This window comes from Opisthocomus hoazin, chromosome 5 (assembly GCF_030867145.1).
Source record: "Opisthocomus hoazin isolate bOpiHoa1 chromosome 5, bOpiHoa1.hap1, whole genome shotgun sequence".
NCBI classification, from domain to species: Eukaryota; Metazoa; Chordata; class Aves; order Opisthocomiformes; family Opisthocomidae; genus Opisthocomus; species Opisthocomus hoazin.
The window spans coordinates 67,806,576-67,830,114 of record NC_134418.1 but is presented as its reverse complement, the minus strand read 5'-3'; the positions used below and the strand labels follow the sequence as shown (position 1 = coordinate 67,830,114).

General features: G+C 38.4%; 1 protein-coding gene across 6 annotated transcripts in view; it reads right to left on the bottom strand.

The window, feature by feature from the left end:
• The window catches only part of GRIA2 (glutamate ionotropic receptor AMPA type subunit 2), an 87,592-nt gene that overhangs the window by 44,114 nt on the left and 19,939 nt on the right, over positions 1-23,539 (bottom strand). For all 6 annotated transcript variants that reach the window (XM_075421622.1, XM_075421623.1, XM_075421624.1 and 3 more), the window contains exons 3-4: positions 4,376-4,615; positions 890-1,086 (exon numbers count right to left, since the gene is read on the bottom strand). In XM_075421622.1, the coding sequence (XP_075277737.1) occupies positions 890-1,086; positions 4,376-4,615 (437 nt within the window). The remainder of the gene's footprint in view (positions 1-889; positions 1,087-4,375; positions 4,616-23,539) is intronic.

Here is a 23,539-nt window from a genome sequence, read left to right as displayed (position 1 = left end):
ATACTGGTGATGTATCTGCACAGATGCTGCACAGTCTCACATGGTCAAGCTCAAGCCAGCAGGCAGCTATCCTTTTAATTTTCCATTGTCCTCTGCATGCATGAAAAGAAGCGGTAAGATACAGAGACAGTAAGACCTTCCTAGACACTAGGACTGAGGAGGTGGATCTGAAGGTAAGGCAGTAATTTCAATCACAGCACTGTGATGCCGTTTTAAAAAAGAAAACTTAAAAAAAAAAAATCATTTTGGCAAATAATATATGTGCTGGTGGAGAGAAGATATAATTTTATGTTCTGTTTAAAGCTCAGGAGGCCTTAGCTATGGAAAACAGCATCCAATTTTGGTCAACACACTTTACGAGGGAAACAAAATGAAGAGAGACCCAAGGACAGTATGAATGATAAAGAGCTTAGAAACACGAACTATGAAGGGAGTTACATGGGAAAGCGAGCTGTTGATACAGCCTTCCCAAGATGTAAAAGGTTCTTGGAAAAAGCTTTCTAGGTGTAAGTAGAACTAATCCCTAGACATAATACAGCTATTTATAATGCACCATATATAACAGCATATCAACTACATATAATATAGTATACTACTTAGGTTGTGAAATAGTCTTAACAAGTTTTTTTTGTTTGTCTGTTTTAAATAACCAGGATGTAAAACTATACGGGATCACCCAGATAGAATTATCTTGCCTTTGAGCAAAAGGAGGGATTATATTGTTTGTATATTCACCATCTGCCTGATATATATGTGGTCCTCAATACAAACCTATCACTTCTAAACGATGCATAATAATCACAAAAATAGGCTGAACAGAAATGAACTCATTATGTTTACTTATAGAATATAGCTAACTGCTCTCACTGAAAAACAGAGAATAGCAAACCTGATCAACAATGTCGTTGACTTTATCGCGCTCACAGTCCAAAATCACTCGCCTTTCCTTTTTTACCTCTAGATCTTGAAACAGTGAACGGTAAGTTTCATCCTTTCTGTCATTGTTAATATTTCCTACATTGATAGCCGTCACTTGCCATTTCTTTTCAGCAGCAGAATCCAGCACAGCTTGCAATGTTGATAAGCCTAGTGAAGCACAGGAGAAAACAGAAAACATGACTGATAAAGCTTTGGGAATAAGAAGCTTCTAGAACGTGATTTATCAGATTACTTATTTAAGATTTCCCTGTAACTCGTTTGACCTGTCACACATTGTCAGGACTCAGAAATTAAGATATGTGTGGACCCAATCAGCTCTTATTGCATGAAATTTCTATTTACATCGCTGCAAGGAATCAGAGTAGGGCCTTGTAAGGACAACCTTTTGGTTTTGCCTCAATCTTCTCCAGAAGGGGATTTTGCCAGTTTCACTGATCCGCTGCTGGAATTCCACATGCTGGGAAAGAGGTCTTCCAGGAGGAAAGTGATCCAGTTACAACAAGAGGATCAGCTGCTTATTACGAAATGCTATTCCACTTCTTTGGTTCTCAGTGCTTGAGCAGTACTGTATTTAAACCCTGACCTCACTGAGTCGTATTTAACGATATGAAGACTGATATGAAGACTTGTGTGGTGCAATGAATATTTAGTTTACAATAACAGATAACTACAGTCCAAGGGTACATACAAACTATTTATAATACATTAAAGATAAACGTGGAGAACTCGCACTAGCATTAAAAGGTTATTAATGTCAGCAAATTAAAAGATGTAGGGAATATTTTAAAACATTAGAAAGCACTAAAGCAAGTGTGTACCTCAAAATAATGTTTTAAATGGTAATTTAAAATAATTTAAAATATCAAACCACAAAAAATATCCAAACCAAACTGAAATGACTATAAACTGGATCATCGTTTCAGATCTCATTTAGTAGATTTCAGGTCCTCCAATCTGTCTATATGTTTCCTCTGAGTTAAACAGAATCTCAGTTTGGCATAAATTAATACAGGCTATTAATGTTAATAATATCCACCACAAAGGGTTTCTGTATTTTACTCCTCTGATCTTCCATTTTTCCTAAGGACTCCCTTTTCTTGGGGTGCTCTCTGAAGAGATGTCAAATGGCTGCCTGAATTTCTTGGTTTTTATAGGCGGCAGATTGATCATCTCCATACAGTTTAGTTTATTCTGTTAGGAATAATACATTGCAAAAGAACAAAAAGTAAACAAAGAAAAATAAAGCATTCACAGCAACACTTCTGTGGACTTGGAAGTATCTGGAGAGTGGTAATGTAACATAAGTTGGACTCTGCAGAGGAGAAAACTGCAACAGCTTCAGTTCCTTTTTTTAAACTGCAGGAATACCTCTGTTTGGAAACCTCATGCGCCTGAAGCTGTTTTGGTTATCATGAGACAAACTCTTAATTGGTGGAGGTCTGAAACGGAGGCCTGAACAGAGGCTGAGTAAACTAGCAATTATGTTACAGACAGAATCCTCCATTAACGTCACTACTTTTTCCAAAACCCACTGTTTAGTACTGTCAACACAGAGGAGGCAAGGAGGGCTGAAGGACACTAATCCACATTACAGGAGAGCAACTTTTGTATTAAGCCAGTAATAGCTTGGACATGCATCTACTGAGTGGCCTCACTTCTTACAGACAGAAAGGAGATATGAAATTGCCCTGCACTTCAACCAGTCAGCCCCTAACCACAGAGGAGCTGTAAAAGTAGCAAGAAAATGACTCTTTTGGAATAAGTCATCAAACTAATTCCTATTAGCTTTCATAGCTTCCATGAAGAGTTAAGTCTCTTTGCCTTTTTTATCTCACTCCTGAAGGCGTAAAATTTTATTTTATGTATCATTCCTTAAACATACTTCACTGTCACTACATTAACAGGCAAAAGTATTGAGAGGAATTGTGGACCCTGTGTATTCAGGATTTGATGTCAGTGTTGCTGGCTACCTACTGCTTGACTGTGCAGGTTAACCTTGTGCAATCAGTGGGAGCACTGAGGAGCAATGATTTACTCAACATAAAGGTAGGAGTTTCATGCCCTGGGGCTTGTTATCACTGGGGTGCCTTGCCACAATTAAAATAAACAAATAGGAAAAAAAAAGGCATAACGAAAGAGTGACTCCAAATAACAATTTTATGCTGTTCTTCCTGGCCAGACTCGGCCAGTGAAGCTCACAAGAACTAGGTGTTTTTCAGTATTTCCTAAACATAAATCACACACAGGTCACATACTGCACACTGCTAGCAGGCTGACAGAGTACTGGCTAAGCAAGTAGTTTTATATCTGTCCTTTTAGAAAAGGCAGTGAATGTTTCTGATTCTGATGTGAATTTGAAAAGGATCCGCCAGAGAATCGGGCGTAGGGTTCACCGTCCCACATGACATTACTGTTGGAAGCTACATATTGCTATTAGTTTTTCTAACTTTAGTGCTTACAACAGTGATAACTGTCTTGAGGAAGTCCTTTCAGCTGAACAACATGATGTATGAAATGGCATCAGAACGCAGAGAATCTAGTGTCACCTGATTACTGTGGTATAGCCATCCTTTAGATCTAGTGGCATCTTACCATTTAACATGCATTTAACACTCAACTCTGACTAATGAACATGCAGATGAGCCACAAAATAGCCTTTTTCAAGGGAACAGCAGAAGGTAAGAAGAGAAAAAAGTTTGGCAGTCAAAAAAACCCAACTTCTGTATAACGCTGCTTCCTCTCAGAAAACTAATTAATATACAACGATTTGCAAGTACTTTTTCCCAGTTCATAAACTGTAATATAGTTATTACTACAGCCATAAAAGGGCATAGGACTTGAGAAGGCTGTACCACGGAGTAAACTGCTCACAAGCAGTGGATTTGGGTTTATCAATAAAAACAACAACAGAAAAATCTAAGCTTAACAGAGGAGAGGAACTCGAGTATTTATCAAAAGCAGTCCCCAAACAAGTAGGACTGCGTCCAAGATTCTTGCTTCCTTGGTGCCCAACTGTCGATTTTGTGTGTGTGGAGTGAATCTCTGGCAGTACATTATCCTTCATGCTCAGATGGCTTTTTTCTCCTTAGATGATTCTTTAAAAAGAAGAAAAAACTTTTCACAGGAATTGTTTTACATGTGATTAATCAAACATTGCTTACCAGCACATGCTTGTAATTCTATTAATACACACTGTAATAATTTCATTCACATTTAAACAATTTTGTTTCTGTCCCAAAAACTCATTTCCAAATTTTAGCTTACATTTACTGCAGGTAAATATTTCTTTCACAGAATCACAGAATAGTAGGGGTTGGAAGGGACCTCTGTGGGTCATCTAGTCCAACCCTCCTTGTTTACTTTTCTACTGCTAATTCAGCATTTCAGTGAGCTGCATCTAGCAAACACCATACAGATAAGAAGTCCCACACCTTACCTCTGTCACTGTCATACAAATATGCAAACTTGGTCCACTGATAGTATTCGATCAAGCTAAGAAGAGCTCCTTTGAGGTCAGGCCTCATCTGAATGACAAAGGGATGTGTTCCATCTGTTGGGAAGCTGGGAGTTATGAAGGAGACATGGAGAGTCCCACAGAACGATGTTATGGTATTTACAGACTTCTTGTCATAGAATCCAAAAATAGCAAAGACTCCTCTTGAAAACTGGGAGCAGACTAGAAAGGAGAAAGAAAAACAATTAGGTGGGAGAGTTTTTTTCAAAAAATTAATTGAAAACTCTATCATGTATATATTTATGAGAAATAACGAAATTGTCTGATCACATAAGTAACAGGAGAAAACAGTAATACTCTGCTTATTATTTGTTATTATAATCAGTAATATACAGCTTCTGCTGGAAATAACAACCAAAAAAAAAAAATCAGGTGTAGTTCACATTCCTAGACAATTAATTTACAAATTAAACTCACTTAGTTATTCTTAAATTCAATTTATACTGTAAAGAACAGTGATATAAACATCACTGTCAGCTGTAATAAATAAAATGAGTCATTCTGACCACACACAGTACTATGGAAATAGGTAACTTTTTGTCATGTCAAAAATAAATTGGCTTTGAGGTCAAGACTCGCTGAGTTTTTTGCCAAACACCTTAAATAAATTTCCGTTTGGTGAAATATAAAGCCAAAACTAGAAGCAAATCTATTGACAGCAAAAAAAGTAAGAAGGTGACTTGCTTTAAACCCCCCCTTGTTTCAAGGCATTATTTTAATTCCTGCTCTGCAGGACTCAGCAAAAGCTGGTCCTTCTGAATGACACTTGCGGTCATGCTGCAGAAAGAATAACCTCATAGGTGTAAGTAACATGCTGATTATTCAGTTTTTATCACTGGAGACAACTCAAGCCAACTGATGAAAACCACCTCTGCAAGAGATGTCCCTGCTCACTGCAGGAGGGCTGGACTAGATGACCTTTAAAGGTCCCTTCCAACTCAAACTATTCTACAATTCTACGAACGCTACCGACCACCACAGCCTGTGTAAAAGAGCTAGTTCTTCTGGGTTATTCTCCTCTTTGACACTGCGGGCTATACTAGTGCCCAAGTTCTAAAACCAGGGTACAGAAAGCAAACGTTGATGTCCAATTAATTCTCATTTATCACCTATGCATTCTTTGGTTTGCACATAGTGACCATGAACAAGAGGCATCCTTCTAGAGAAAACATCCCGTCAGCCTCTTCGCAACCCCTGCTTCACCTGATCTGCCTGTAGATAAAAATCACAGTGTAATCGAAGCTAATTTTGCCCAGCTATTTAGTGCACTAATCCTTGAATATAATTCACATAACGGCAAAAATAATTTGAATTATTTTTTAAATTTCTCAGATTTGAACTGACATTAATACAATATTTTTTCTTCTAAAGTTATCGCATCTTTAATTTTTTTTTTTTAAAATCACCCCTTTATGCCTGTTATTACTCATTGCTATTCTTTTTTCATGGCTTTGCCTATCTATCTTTGCTACCACAGTTCTCTCTCATACCCTAATTATTTCTATATTCCAGTTAAAAGCATCTAAACAGTACGGATGACATTCTGAGGCTGCCAGTTTCAACAGTTATCACCTATTAACTTTAATTAGGTCAGAATTTCATCTCAGGTGAGAGAATACAAGTGATTAAAAAACTTGATGAGTAATATCTTTACTAAAGGATGCTGCAGGTTTTCCAGGGCTAGAGTACAAGATCATCAGACCTCTTCCGTTCCAACTGCAAATTGTTATGTATAGCTCCAATATTTATCTCAAGCATATCAAGGGTATAACACCGCTCATGTTGAACAAAGGCTTCTGAAAAAGGCTGTGAATTTTCTGAATAGCTTTGCTGTTTAAGTTACTGGAACTCCTTGTTTTATTCCAAATCACTGTGCTCTCACTAAGACAAAAGCAACTCGCTACCTCCCCACACATTCATGAACATTTCCCATTTGCAGCAAACGCTAAGTACTTTCTGAACTTGCTACAATGAAGGTGTTAATGTCTCATAATCCACCTTCAAAAATGCACATTAAAATAAAGCACCAATTTACATGTGGATCCCTGGTCGAGAATTCAGCAGAAGACTGTTTCTGGCACACTACTGTGATCTTCTCTATTAAACCATTTTAATATTGCATGTAAGGTGACAGAGACAACAACAGTGCCATCCCAGGATCACTGAGAAATAAAAAAAATTTTATGCCAGTATTGCTGACTCCCAGGATGCTATATCACAACTCCTGTCACACTTACTGCTTTTCTTCAATCACCAGCCAACGCCTTTGGGCGTAGATGAAATAACGCTGCCTACAACAGCCAACAACTGGCCAGCTGCCTGCACCAAAAAATTTGAAAACCACAGGTGGTGCCTTCTCAGAAGCACCACTGCCACCACTAATAAAGAAAAGCCTGGCTCTCTGGAGCACTGTACTCCAGTCTCTGTCTCCGTTCCTCCCTTATCCTTCCCTCCCCTTCCTGACACTGGAGAGACCCGGACCTATCAGGCCACTACACATCTTTGGGGTAAGGAAGTCCAATCTGCCCATGCTCTTGGGAAGTCTTAGTTAAGGCTCTGTCCTGGCTCCTGAACTCACGTACCTAAATAGATCTCAACTTCCATTTAAAAAAAACCCACTACACTTGCAAAAACAGCAACAACAAAAAGGGACAGAGGCAGACCAGTTGACCCAAACTGGTCTAAGGGATATTCCATGCCATACAACATCACGATCAGCCATAAAACTCTGGCAGAAGGTGAAGAGGGTGGGGGGCTCTGACTTACAAGGTGGTTGTTGCTTGGAGACTGGCTGGGCATTGGTCTGCTTGGGGGAAGGGGTGAGTGATTCCCTTTGCATCACTTGTTTCTTCTCTTTCCTTGACTTATTAAACTGTCTTTATCCTGACCCACAAGTTCTCTCACTTTTTCTGTTCCTGTTCTCTCCTCTGTCCACCAGGAGCAGGGGGGAGCGACTGACTGGCTGCGTGGGCGTCTGGCTGGGGCCAACCCATGACAGGGTGAAAGGTGTTACTCCACCTTCCACCCATGGGACAGACCTGTTCATACACCGGGCCTGCGCTTGAACGGGTGAAGGAGTTCTGTACCCCTTCAGCAATACAAACATGCATCCAGTCCACTCTCATCAGCAGGCAACTGCTGTTCTTTCAAACTGAACATCCTCCCCAACATGGCACAAACTCTTACCACCTCTCTTCACCAGTTATTTACTGCCTATTGATCAAACACAGCTCTCTCGGATTAACACAGCAAACAGCTCTCCATTTAATAATCTTTACAGCTCGTAAATCATCAGTCCTTACATGTGTGTGTCTTCTTCTGGGGAAGGTGGGTACAACTGGAATTTTGATCTCCTCTCCTGCACAAAGTGAGAGACAAGTAAAAAGCACCACCTCTAGCCAGGTAGGTCAACTCACTGCAGTTTTAGCTACTTGCAGGAGCTGCAGCTTAAAAGCTGAATTACACACACCTGTGCATACAGTCCCAACAAATAATACGAGAAAAGCAAAAACATTTCATATTTTTAACATTATTATGAAATCTGTCACACAGATATAAACTCTCACTTAATTCAACCAGGGCCCCCTGGATGTGATATAAAAACTCTTTCTAACACTAATCTTGAAAGTAAGGACATAATACACATTAGCAAATATTAAGCTATGGAGGTCAGTAAGAAAATCAGGATCAACTTTGATCCAGGTAAAAATAAATTTTCATCAGCAGTTATCAGTGTCACAGTTGAACAGTAAAGAACCTCAGTGCTGTGCTTTTGTGTGTGACATTCCTCCAAAAGTAAGCAGGAGGGCACCTATGCCATGTTAATAAAAACTTGTTAAAGTAAGCATTTAGACTTTGTCTTGAGACAAATGCCTGCAATTGTTCTGGGGCATTTGGTCTTTCAGGAGCAGGAGGGAAAAAAAAGGATGGTATTTCCAAATACATAATGGTGATCCAGCGGATAATGCAGAAAGTGTAATTGCTTTTGGCAGGATTCCCACCTTAGACTAAGTCTACAGACATGCTGTTATTGCTGGGAGACATTAGTTTCATAATGGTGAATCACAAGCTGTTCACAGGTATTAGATTAAAAAAAAATCATGATGATTAGGACTCGTAAGCCATTGAAACATGAAAGATGTATTTTATTAAAGACATTAGAAGCAACTGCTAGGATTCATGTCTTTCAAGCTCTTCTATATGAATTGTTTTTATTTGGGTTTATGCTGTCCTTTCCAGAAACATTCAACGGCCTACTTAGCAACCAGAAGACAAGAAGATAGTAAGCCCCTTTTGTGATCACTTTTCTAGAGAGACCCACCTAGACTTGCAAATAACTGGGAATTCCAATAAACAGGGTAAATAAAGGTACCTGAAAAAACAACAATTCCCAGAAGGTTTTATTACAGTTAACAATTACATATTTTATATTTGACTTCTTGTTGTTCTACTAACATAGCCAGGCAAAAACCTAGTTTGCCCTTGTTTTCCACAACACCAAAAATGTGTCCTAGTCTTTTCTTGCAAAAGCTAGGGCCCAGATTTGTTCAACAACAAAATGAAGCTTAAGCCTGCAATGAAAAACAGACGCCTTGTCAAGGAAGGCCAAAACTACTTGCTCAGTCATTAACTCTCCCATTGTTAATGACATCTGTTTCTTCTTGGACTTCCTTTTTATCATGATGCTCTGATACCTTTCTCTCTTCCACACTTTCTTCATTTCACTATCCTGTTCTGTCAATGAACTCTATAGGCAGGATAACCTGATACGTAGCCCTGCGGCCTTAGCTGGTTCTACAGAAAAAGAAATACAGCAACATACATTCTTTGCCTGTCATCATATAGAACATGTTTCTGTGACGGATTATCATCATCTACCCAAGACTCAAAAAGTGCCAGCTGAAGAATACATTTGAAACTTCAAAATATAACGATATTACAAGCACATATAGCTTTACACAATGAAGTGATGCCAGTTTAAGAATGATAGTTCATTTTCATGACTGAAGAACTGAATCTTTAGAGGCATACAATCACTTCGAAATAGTTGCATTTGAATACGTAGCCTTAGAAACTACTCTTGATCAAGTATTCCTAAGCCAAGATTTCCTTTCCAAAGGGAGAGTAATGAACCTAAGCATTGTTTACATTCAGAGATAATTAAATGGGAAAAAGAAAATTAGCAAAATGCTCATTTAACTCACTGAAACAAATGTCTAATAGTACCTGAATATAGGTAAGTTTCCATAAAGTGTTATGACTCTTAACGTTCTTCTAACTTTTCCAAGCGTTTCTATATTTTTATTTATGAGAGTTTTGAATTTGGTTTCTGTCCAAAGAAGAAAATTTAAAAAGACTGAGAAAGTATTTGCAATTCAGTGCTTAGATTTTAAATGCTGTGTCTTCATATGTTATTTTATTATACTGACTTGGTTTACTATAGTGCTAACAAAACTGTTTTAATATTAACATAGGGAAATAAGTCTTCAGTGCGTATTATTTAATCACACCCAACAGAATAATCATTCTCTTATTTCTAAATGAAAGAAAATAGAGCACAAGTCTAAAGCAAGAGCCAAGCACCGCCTCTGCAAAAGAGGACCAAAACACAAAGGAAACACTTGTTGGTCTGGAAAGTTGATAGATGAGTGGGAAGTAGCCAGGAACCAGACATGGAAACCAAATGTCCAATTGGTAATTTCAGCTTCTGACAGGTGACACCAAGAACAAGCAGACAGTAGAAAGGAACCACAAACAATAGATGGTACAAAAGTAGCAAAAGATAAGCAAGAACCACAGCTGCCAAGAGAATTCACATATGATTGAAACTGCATCAGAAAATCATTATGAAAATAAAAAACTATATGGATTGCTTCCAAAGCCATTAAGAAAATTGCAGCATAGCGGAAAGCATACTGTATACACTTCTACAGATTAAAGAATTTTTTTTGTAGTAATGTTATATATAATCTGTGTGGTTTGTTTTACTCATTTAGATTACACTATTACCTTCTAGATGTGAGGGACAAACTTCTCTTCGGGAAGAGTGAATAAGGCACAGGGAATCATGCAAGTCCATCCCAAGTGTTATTCAGAACCATGAAGGAGTATGTATTTAAACAGCACAACTTGAGATGAAGTTACTTTTTCTAGAGCCATGCCAGGCTGACTAAAATTGGGAAAAAACAGTTCCCCAAGGCTCAAAGCAGAGCATAATAACTGAAAGATTAGACAATGGACTAAAGCTTCATGCTAGGATTCAGTAAAACACAAACATAGAAAGCAAATAAAGGGTGGCATTTTAAAATCCCAAGATATCCTTCACCAACGCTCAGAGGCAAATCAATGCCAATTAAAACATCAATGGCAATCAGAACTAAAAATATGCTGTATTTCTGCATAACAAAAAACTAAATTACATAGAGAAGACCTTCCTTTTTGCAATTTTTAATTCCAGTGCCAATAAATGTGCATTTTTATCTTATTTTAAGCCTTTAAGAAAGTCTGCAGGCCTGGAATTACAACCATGCAATTCTGATCTAAACTGTGTATTTTCCTCTTTGCAGATTATGCATACATATGTTGTGGTAAAAAAATCAGACCTCATTGGGAAAGATAAGCATTGACTATTGAGCTCATACACAAAAACAAAGAATGAAGTGGACCTCGTAACTACTTCAGTGATGAGCTCCTCACCTCTACTTTCAGCGCAAAACACAGCTCGGAGCAACAGCCAGGCAGTTAGCAAACAAACAATCCGTAACAGCAAGTGGGCCTCAGGTTTGTACAGAGACAACTAGAGAAATTCTCACAGCCTCAGAGAGGGAAGAAAGCAAAATTTAAATCCCGAGGCTGGAATGTCTGCAGAGGACAACTATAGTGGAACGGGTACAAAGGACGTTTTTCCACCTTTTCTGGTCTTCAGTTATTGCTACACCCTGAACTGCTTGTTCAAAGACTATGCGACCGAATGGAACTTTCCACACCATGTTATTAGCAAAAGTGGCTTTGATCATTGTGCAAAATTAGAGTCAAAACCTGGGCTGCTGCAGTATGAAACAAGCTCAAAGACCGGAGGAGAGGCAGATTAATCTGCCTCAACCAGTCAATCACACTTCACACTGAGGAAAGAAACTTTGTGCCAATATGGGATGTTTTAGGAAGTACAAAAAAGCCTTCAAGAAGTTAGCAGCCATCTGTTAGGAAAGTACACCACGATATGGCACAGCTTCTCTATATGCTAATGCTGCAATAATGAAGGTGGTAAATAAACATCATGTTCAGATTGAAACAACAGGTCAGAAAAACAGTCTGTTTCAATGACAGTTGCATTCAATTACATATTGCTTGGCTGCGTACTGTAAGCATTTGAAAATATTTTTCATTGCTAGGACAATTACCACAATGCAAAAGAAATCACTGCAAATACTGCTGGAAGAATCATGTTAAAACAATAATGCTTTTACAAATAAAGTAAGATTTCTGTTATAGAATTAAAATGCAGTGCAAGTCTTCTGACAAAAAAGACTGCCCATATTCCACACAATTCTTACACAGCTCTTCTTAGAACTGTCAGGATCCTAGTGTATTCGTCTAAATCTCCATTACTGCCAGCTGCAGGAGACACTGCTTTCTGAACCCTGAATCTGGTAACCTGGCAACTCTGTTAAGCAACAGAAATATAACTTTCTCTTGTTGTCTCCAAAATCAGGACACACTTCAGGAAGCTTCTCTCCCCTGCCTCTCTTCTCTCTCTCCTCCCATCACCCAAATAAAAACCACGCTATTTCCATTTAAATGCATGAAATTTACCTCATTTATTTCCTTCAAATCTAAGAACTCACCTTGAAAATCTGCCTGTCCGGCTTTCTGACTGTGTTTGTACCTTTCCCCACAATTACAACCTTGCAGTAACACAACAAAGTATGAGTGTCCAACAAAGTATTACCTCCTAGATGCAGAAGCAGGTAATCAAATCTCAGAAGAGACTACTGAAATTTTTAGAGCCACGCTGCAAGTCATGGGGGAGTCGGCTCTTTCAGGGTCAGGTCTTAGTTTGTGCAATCAGCATAATTCTACTGAATTTAACACAGCCAGTATAATTTATCCCAACTAAAAATGTCGTTCTCCATTTTTAGCACGACCATTTTCACAAACTTTTCAAACAGAAATGTTATACACAACAGAACGCTCATCATCTCCTCTTCCCCTTAATCAGCATCGCTGGAAGCATCCCTTTTCTACATTTCATTAAAGTAATCATCTTCCAGTTCCCAAGAAAATGTCATTGTGTAAAACGGTGTATTTGAAAACTTGTACAAGGATTTGGAAAGAGATAAAATTAACTTGGTAGGTACAACTACTTTTTGTTTAAATGCTTTTCCTTTCTCGAGCTAGAAGGGCCAACAACCGCTTCTGAACAGACTGTCTAACATTACCTGAGAACACCTTACACCATCTAAAAGGATACAAGGTTTCAGCACTGAGCTTCTCTGTTAGGAGGATAGGGATAGCTACGGGAAAAGACTCTGAGGCTGACGGGTAGAAATACTAGCAAGAAATTGGCATAAATCTTCAGGAATAAAGAGGATTTCCTGAGGCAGAGAAGGTATAGCAGAAAATATGTAAGTGATCTGTTACTCTCAGAAGACTTCATACTACATTTTTAAAGGAACAAACTGTTATTTCCCAACTGGTCATCTGTGACCTGCCATACACATTATTCTGAGAAAGTCAGATGTTTAGTCCAAGACATCCATTGCTTACATATATCTCTCTGAAATGATGCAGCTGGGAGTCTGCTTCACCCGCCTTGCCCAGCCCAGCCCAGCCCACACCTCGCCGCTGGAGCACAGCTGGCACCGCAGCTCGCAGCTGTTCGGCGGTGACCTGCCGCACCTCTCCGAAGGCCTCGGTCCCTCCAGATGGCTGAAATGGATTTTAAAATCATCACCTAACTAAAAACACCGGCATACGCATACCTCTGCAGAGAGGACTACCTCACACAAACTAATGATTAAATGTTAGCAGCAAGCGAAACAACGGACCTCAACTTCCTACAACTGTCTTTGGGCTAACAGCTTCTGTCCCTCACCAGACAAGTGACAGGTCTCTTCCACCCAGCATTGTTCCAACCTCATCCACTGACCCACAGCAAAGGGTGGCTTATACTTCAATGGGATTATTTTGGTGGCTTTTTAGGCTGCACTTCCAGACATAGTCTAATTTCCTGTAACGTCTTATGGATTTACGACATTCATTGGGACAACCAACTGTTAACCCATGTGCCGGGCTTTATCCGTATTTACAAATGGCCTGATATTCATGTCACACACCTTCCTATCTGCATGCCCGATTTTTTCAGTGACTGCAGAAGTAACAGAAACATTACTTATTTGTGAAGCACTCAAAGGCCATCCAATAAATGGTACCAGCCATAGAAATCAGACAAGCAGTAAAATCCTCTTACTTAGGACATCCTACTGAACTTGTCCTGATTATATGACTTTTTTAATTTAGAGAAGAAGTTACTCAAAAATAAAACAGCACAGAGAGCTTTAAAATGATAAAATAAAATGAGCATTCATTGCAAGCACAGGAAGCCAACCGATATTCCTTGCCTCTCCTTCATTAGTTCCTTTAATCTTGATGCATTTCAAAATGCATTAAAAGTTTCTAACTTTGCAGCTTCTATTTAGGAAAATTCAGTTTGGCACTAGTGGAATTAAGCTTTTGTTAACCAAAACTTACAAAAATGTAACAAAGTATATCATTACCAGTTACTTTAACAAAGCAATGATTCATCCTTCAAAACAGAAAATACTACAATATGTGCTTCACTGTGACTGGAATTTCAGTTCCAGATTTTTTCGTCCCATGTTCAGATCCCACAGGAGTGGGGCCAATCAGATTAATGATGTTTTACACTGTTTAACCTCCGAGTTTTGCCTATAATACCTGTGCCAGTTTGAGTACCTAAATTGTACTGCATGCTATTTATAGACATGCCCATAACACTACATCAAACTAAAAAATAAAATAATTTATTATAGAGGAAACCTATCCAGTGCTAAAACCAGTGTGAAAATATGTTCCCATTCATCATTGCGATAGTGCCTGAGGGTCACAAACTCTGAGCCTTGGAGTTCTCTACAGCAAACCTCCTATTATGTATGCTCTCTCACTGTGTAAGAGTTCTGCAGAGGTGTACAGGATTATGAGATTGAGCTTTGTAAAAATATGCCATTCACCCACCCTAACTGCTGTTTCCGTGGTGAGCACAAGCCATCACCAAAAAAAAAGTACAGCCATTGTACGGCCTTAATAGTTTCAAACCATACCTCCTCCTTTAGCTGGACAAAGAAGATGTCATCAAGAAACTGTCTGCTGTGCATGTAAGATCTGCAGCTCATTTTTGGAAAATGAGTTTTTTCACCACAAGGATTTGTTTTTACGCTTTAAAACTTTATCGTAATTTAACTGAGATAAACAATCATTAAAATATTTACCAACACTACTTAGTAAATACCATTTAGTAAAATTGCTTTAGTAAAGCAAATAAAGCTTTACAATTTCCCTTGCAAATAATCACCTGAAACTGACCCTGTTTACTAAGAGCTTCTAGGCACAGATTTAGTCAAACAACGGTCTTTTCTGGGCACATTTACATCACAGAAATGAAAATCCACTTCTCCTTTGTATGATGTATGAGAAAAGCAGTATTTAGTATAGTGTCCTTCCAGAAGACCTCAGGTTCAGGGAGATGCATCAAAAAAAAAACATACCACCTGCACTGCACATTCAAAGGTCAGACTAAGGACCCTGTCTGCGTGCCCCAGCCACTGGGAGACCTAATCATAGCATAAACTGTGCTCTGGTCATTCACACTGTGCCTTTAACCATGTGTATGTCAGCAAGCTGCACACTGCCCTAGCAGCACATCTGTCGAATGGAAAGTTGGTATTGGAAGAGTGAATATATGGTTTCATGGGTTTTACTTTGGGCTAACTTTAGGTCACTCCTGTGGACTCAATGCCCACTAGCAGTCTGTGTGCCTTGGTGGAACTCCAGAAACACATCCTCCAGTTGAGTTTAATTCAAAACCAATGTGTCCCTTGTGCTCCTAAACCACTCAATAATGAGAGCCAAGCAGCAGTCAGGGTTGATTAGTAAGTTTCCTTCAAAAAAAGAACATTAATCCAAACCACATGACTCAGGTGGAGGCACCCGTGTATTTTCAGCTTGTATGAAAAATGTATTTCCATTTGGATGGAAGTAAAATGCGGTATGATGGCATACCACTAGAACTGGTTATGTTGGGCTGTGTAAATGTAGTATCAATTGAGTATTTCGTATTTTTTCCACTTACAACATTCTGAAAAGGAGTTTACCCCAAGAACAGAAGTATTAAGCATCAAGACTTATTTAACTCCCTGTTCTTAACAGGTACTTCATTTTTCATACCACACAAACAGGTTACACCAGCTCCCATGCAAAAAAAAGAAAAAAAAGATACTATGTTTACCTGTGTTGACATCTTGCACAGTCCTAGTGTCTGGTTTGGTGTTTTGTTTGAAGTCCTAATTGCTTGAAATAATCCTAAACACGTCACCTCCCAGAGAAATATTACCTCTCTTCTCTCCTGTTATTTTTAAAAACTCCTGACTTCCAAACAAGTGTCATGATTTGGGTGTTTGTTTCATGAAATGAAGACCAGGCACTGCCAAAATACAGTAAATCATGCTGTAGATCTTACAGACCGATTTGTTATACTTACAAGTGGTTATTTAAAACTTCTAGGGTGAACCAGCTGGAGTGGCTGCTGTGCATTGCCTCTGCAGTCCAGTCTTGAATAATGAAGACTTCAGAGCTATAAAACACAACTGAGCTCCTACAGTTTAAAAAATTACTGTGTCTCAGCTCTACTAACATCCTCTATTACATCTGGCAAATCAAACTGCTTTATTTGTAGACTGAAAATATTTCTTGCCTCCTCACAGAAATATGATAGTGTTGAATGACACAGGCATTATTCCTTCATTGATGAAAAACACAAATTTCCTAGCTAAGAAACAGTTTGATCAACTGCTGAAGTTCAAGTTAAACAGCTAAGACTTTTTGCTCTAACCTAACATTGCAGGGAAGAATATGCTTTCTAGTGTTTCCCTTACGTGAAATTCAGTAGCTACTTCAAATTTTGGATAACGTGGTTGGGAGGTACTTGCTTGTTTTAGTGTTTTTCCATAGTTAGACCAGGAAACAACATTTAGATTATTCCAAATCATGATTATTAGAAATATTACTTCTCCCTTTGAGCCACACTTACTGTATTTAACTGAAATGCTACATATATTACGATAACTTTGTTCAGGGTAAGCTAGTATCTCACACTGTTTGCCCGGAGTAATCAGTTTTTGCCCATACAGCATTCTAACACATACAGCATCAAGCTCTTAAAATAGCTTCTCTAAATACTGCTGATCAGCACGTAATGCAACAAAACACAGCATTTTGTAGCATATGGCATGCAAAGCAGCGAAGTGAAGGGCATGCCTAGATCTCAGCTGTGGCATGCCACCTAGTTTGTCCCATAACACTTATCTAACCATATGGCTCATCCTAGGTGGCAAGCCACCACTAAAGCACAGGTGTGTATTCTTTCACTTGAATTCATGACCCATGCGACAAAGCTGAAAATCAGCTCTTTTCATCACATATTCAGTGTCAGTTCTGTTGTATAAATTTACTTAGGGTTTACTAAGAAAACAAACAAATCCTGCATAACACCTGCATATGACAAAATACTTAATTACATTGAGTATTGTCTAAAAACACTTCCCTTTGGGGAACAAGACCTAATCTAAAGCTCATTGACAGTGATATAAACCACAGAGCAAGCATGATGCATTTAAAAGGAAAAATCTACAGTGTCTGACCAACAGCAAATGGATTCTCAAACTTCCTCTGAAACAAAGTCATCAGTATGGAATCAAAATCTCATTTATTCTGGCTCACTTCTCAGTGAAGCAAACCTGAAAAATTCAGCTCACAGGTTTCCCCAGGTCCTGGATCTTCCAAGGTTCTTATTTCAGAACTGCTCTGCCTGTGAACTAGATCCTCACCATTGCTTTCCACCTGGCTAGCAGCAACCTGTTTCCAGAAGTCCTCTGAGCTTACTAGGCTTTGTCGCCTAAAGGACAACAAATCAACAGAAAGGCTTCTATATTTCAGTTAAACAGTGCCAATTTGTTGCAGTATCACAGGTACCCTCTAATGCTATGCAAATCAGAAAAGGCTCAAACACATAAAGACATTTTTGCTGCTCTTTATATTAAGGCATGCTAAAAGTGTTGTAGATCATCTAGCTGAATCTATTACATAAACGAGCTTTGGGATTTCCCTCCCCCCAGCTCTTTCACCTTTTCATTAAGCATCTTTTTTTGCAGATACTGTGAAATGCTTTGCCTCAGTTCATCCTCTGTGAAACACAGAAAGCAGATAAAGCCAATTTCAGAGTTGTCCTGAGCAGAGCTGGCATTTCAGGACCTGAAATCACCATTGGAAATATTTGCAAGAACCACCATTTTATTATGCAAACACGAAATACAGTAACAGCTTAATCTTATTCTCATTGGAGCCATTGGAAGTTTTGCTATTTACTGAAACAGGAAGCAGCTCAAACACGAGAAGCTTAATAATGCAAGCGCACTTACCACTGTGCAAACAGCATTCGATTAATTCAAGGCACCGTTGTAACACACGGAATGGCTCTGTGCAGCAAAAAGAGAAGCCCCACTCTTCACAGGAATGGAAAACATTTCTAGCGTAGAAACCCTGGGAGGAATCCATCGTGCCTCAGTGTGCCACTGCTGGTCAAAGAGCTATGGGACGGGGCTCTGTGCCCAACACACGCTCAGCCATCAGGGCTCGAGTCCCCACGTAAGTCACCACCCTGCAGACACCCCAGTAAATCCCACTGAAAATCTGGTTCTCCAGTCAGCTCAGTGAAACCAATTCTTCTATACAGCTATGAGTTTACAGCATCAGGCAGAGCAATTCTGTGCATAGATGTATTTTTTCATCAAACCAGAACAAAGTTGCATTTTATAGTGCTTAGCTTTACTAAGGTATTTTATGTAACAGCAAGAATAAATTTGTTTAGACAATGACAAATAACAGAGGAAATAATGTACATTTTGCTGCTCTCATGTCAAATACATGCTAGTCAAATACTTCATCAACTCCTACTACAGAGACAGACCGCCAGAATGGTAGAGAAATTTTGAACCTTTATAAGACAATTTAACCATATGTCTTGATCAATTTATATGCAGATCTCTTCCCTCAGCAGAACTTTTTTGCACTGTTAGCCCATATTGTGGAACTGAATTCAGTACAACAGTAGTGAACATAGGAACTGTTCCCTTTTAATTTGAATTGTGATAAAAATGCAAATCTAATAAAACTATTTTTATAGCAGCCTGTAGGTTTTATATGTAACTGGCAAATCATAAACAGAAGCATATTTACAGGTTTTAAAAAAAAAAAAGAATTATAGCCAAAAAAACATAAGTAAACTGAGTGTAAATGTAAATACAAATAATACTGTACCTTGAAAGCTGATGTGAAAAAGAGAAAAGGGAAGCAAAAAAAAAGGAAGAAAATCAAAGGCTGCTGGAAGCCAGAAATAAGGCACAATCTCCCCTCTTTTTCTTCTTAACACAGTATCCTGAGGCTTGAAGTCACTACCTTGTAGTATCTTAATAGTCATGCAAGTAGAAAACTGTGCCAAGAACAATTGTGGACAATTGTGCTATCCTAACATAAAAACAAGGTTTATTTTTATGTCCGAGATCTGCATGCAATGCATAAGATGTATGTATGTTTTGTACATTCAAAAGACAAATTAAAAATATTTTACATGTAAAGGGACTACTTTTTATTTGTTTTAAATTACTTAGGTAAATACAGCGTACATGAAAATACTGCAGATGTACCATTCATTATATAGTTGCTAATTTTAAAGGAGGTATGCATTTTTTGTGTTTAAAAATTTAAAATATTTCATATTGCTTTTGTTACTAGTTTAAAAAGGTAGAATGTGCTGTAATATATGCTAGTTAGGGACTTAATCTAAAATTAATGAATTATTTGCTGTAAGCAGAACAAATTACATGAACTTTCAGAGAAAACAGTATTGTATTCCACACGACAATGCCAAAACAGATTAATAAACCTCAGTGTAAAATAAAAGTTCAGAACAGTATGGAGCAGGGATACAACATAAAAGGTTAAGCAACACTGTTGATGGCAAAAGGTTTAACTTGCTTCACAAAAATATGGGAGATAAATGACTTTTTTACGTAAATGTAACTATTCACAGCTCTCCTTGACAGTCAAATGACAAGCATGGAAGTCAAATATTGAGCCAGCATGTGCTAAGTACCATAGAAAAAGGATATCTCAAACATTACTTATCTTTTATATAAAAATGCAACTTGTATCACACGTAGTCCACTAAAAAGCTTACTCTGTCTCAGATCCTTTTGGGGGATACAAAGTCAGGCTGTGACACTGTTAAAATGACAACTTGAAGAATCATTTATCCAACGCATGGTGTAATGGTTAATTTTTCTCTTACTTTCAACTTCTTCATTTGGCCCTTTTATTTTTTTCAGTTCTTTCTGTCACTACCATGGTAACAGTAATAGTACCGCTATTTACAGCACGGTAAACAAGTGTTGAGTTCTAAGCTGTCCATACGGCCAACTTTTTGATTGGATTCAAATAACTTCCTACCAGTTTTACACAAAATCACAGGCAGTAGATATGACTAAGACTGCAAAAATCTTCTCCTGTAAGTCACTCTCCTTCCAGGGCAGGACCATGGCTTTGACGCTCTGCCGTCTCCTAGTAGACACTTTCACCAATCATGGAGTCTCACATTCCGCTACATGAGTTATGCAACGGAAGCTGTAACATTAAATGACAGAAAGTACCTTAAAATTCTCTTTAGGCACTAACATACAGAAAGGAAGGGGGTTTGGTTCAATAGAGTATGCCCTTGTTGGGAGGTTCTGAAATGCACATTAACCTCACAACGTTAGCTAAGCCATCCTAATTTTTGTTGGGTATGTCTGCGCAGACAATCTCAGAGTTTCAATCACTGCAAAAGGAAAGTCTATTAACCTACATGTTATCATTAATGGATGCTAAGCTGCAGTTACTGCACAGTATCAGCAACACCTTTTACAGAGAGGCCTTTATGTTTAAGCCCTCAGTGGCATTTCGTATAGAGGTATTTGGGGAAAAAAAAAATCCCCTTTCCTTTATCTTAAAATACTGGTTATCTTTAAAAGGAAAAAAAAAAAAAGAACTTGTATTTATAGAGTTATTACCAGCACAAATTGTACCAGAATTAATGACACTTTTTTGATTATGACAGTATAATGCTCCTGTGGACACCCTTATTCTGGAATACACCTTCAGAAATAAAGCCTCCACTAGAAGTAAAAAAAATTTAGCCGAAATACTAGACTTGCTTTCAAATGCTGTAATAAAGGCCAAACAGTCATAATATTAATTAGTGGACTAAAAGTTAAATCAATACAGCATAGCATAGATCAAAAGAGACTTGTGCCCTAATGTTCTCACAGTAGACTGTACAAACTGCTCTGGTTTTTAGTTTTTTCAATACCACTAGATGTGCCTTACGCTTACCTCATTCTACAGTATGAGGATGTTTATGACAAGAGTGACTGAGCTAATACAACCTTCTATAAGTAAAGCAGGCAGAAAAGAAAGGCAAAACCATTAATTGCAAATGGAAGGAGATGAAACAAGAAAGAAAAAAAAGAAAGAATAATTTCTGTGAAAGGTAAAGGCAAAGCCAAGAAAGAACAACTACAAAATCATCACTGGAATAGTGTAATATATCCAGTTAAAGGACCTCCTTGCACAGTCCTTGCTCTTTTCTCACGACAAAGAGCTTAACCATTGAAGGTGTCCCTTTTCTCTTTCTGTACTATAGCTAGAAAGCATGCCGCGTCACTGCTGACAAGCTGCTGTTCTCAGAAGTGTTCTTCAAACTGAAGTCCTACATGCACTGCTTTTCTGTCTCCCTTCAATATGGCATGACCTCAGCCCCTTTCAGTTGCAGCATCAAAAGCTGTCCAGCCCCACAGTTCTTGGCCCTTGAACAGGTAGGCTCCTTGGCAACTGGCATTTGTAATTATCAAAAAGTGTGCGGAACTTGTACTATTTGACAATGACACCAAGCACAAGGAAGTAGCATCTTTGCTTTACAACACAGGAAAAGACCAGTCTGCGTGACGATGCCAGCATCATCTAGATGAGTCACACGAGCAGATTAAGTAGGGCACTCACATCAGAGAGCAGGGCAATGAGAACCCAAGAAGAGAAAAATGCTTTTTTAGATTTTTAAGCAGCGGTAAAATCAACAGTGGGACTAACACCTTAGATATCACTACAATTAACAGAATTCCTTCTAGGGGTGACTCTTGCAACAGAAGAATTAAAGACATTAATTTATGTTCAAGGGCCTGGAATATCTATCACTGGAAAATCAATTCTATTTACAAATGTAATGAGAGTAGTGAACCACCATTACTATAATTAACCATATAAACTTCAGTGGAGAACCATCTCCTCTGTATGGCACATTTCAGTCATTTTATAGCAATGAAGGCACTTTTAAGCGATTTACCTGAGTGGTTTCAGTGAGAAGAGAGTCATGTGTGTACTGTGAATAGAATTAAGATCCAAGAGAGCAAGTATTTCAGGAAAACCTATCTACCTGTTATTTCATCCCTTGTAACAAGTTCATATATGGTACTAAATGCTCAATCCAAATATTGGCAGGTCAGTCAGAGGAGAAAAGCAATCTGTTTTTAACAGTCCTTTGGGAAGACAGGGCTTGCAGTGAATTTGGTGCTTTCTGGTATATTGCCTACACTCCAAAAACCCAAAAATACTAAATACTTGAAGGACCTATGGAAGACAAAGTCATTGTGAATGACAGTCTAGTGCATGACAGTCTCAGAAAGGAATCCATCAAAGCCCTTTAAATCCCAACTCACAAGTTGTGAGTTGGCAGTGTATGCCAGATCTTACCAAATCACAGCAAAACGTAGATCACTTTGGAGCAAGCTGATGACAAAAAGAGGCCACTAGGTCAGATGTAAGCAGAGAAAGAGGAAAGCAGCTACGAGCATCAACCCTGTTAAGTAGCAATAGAAATGCTGAACTCCCTGTCAAGAGCAGAAATTTGCAAGGAGTCTGTGAAAACTACAAACTACAGAAAAGATGAGCAATGACTAGTCTTGAATAGTATTCTCAATTGGGTTTTCCAAAACATAAAGACTGTATCACCTTTTAATCCAGAGCTAAGTATTACAAAGACTGTTAGGAAATAGTATCAAATGCTACCTCAACAAGAAGAACTTTGGGCACATACTTCTAGACTGAAACTCCAGCGATATACACACTGAGAAAACTAACACCAATGCAGCAAAATGATACTCCGATCAAAAACAGAAATATCCATTCATTCACCGTCTGACATTCTATTAGTATGCATGGGGCAGCACTGTAACACTGCTACTGATCATCTTCTTGGCAAACCACTAGCTTCTTCAGTGCCAGGACGCGATCTCAGAGACATAAAGGTATGACCTTAAAGTGAAATATATTCTGGAGAGATATTCCTGTCCGAGATGTTTGGTCACTCCATTTTCTAGACAGATCAAACAGAAAGAAAAGAAAGCTACAGAGATGTGTATACGCTATTACAAAATACCTGCTGACATCTGAAAACAAAACTAGCAGAAAAACAGAATAAATAAGACCTGAGGCAAACAATCCTTTGAAGAGAATAATTAAGTGATAAATAAAATCAACACATTTCTAGTCTAATCAGGTACTTCAAGTGTAAGAAAAGGATTGAGAGCAGAGGCTGAACTAATGGGGAAAAGATGAGGAGAATCTCCAGGAAAATCTGTTCAAATATTCTGGAAGATATGGGCAACTGATCTGTTTAACCCTAGATGAAATCAGTGAGTGTTGATT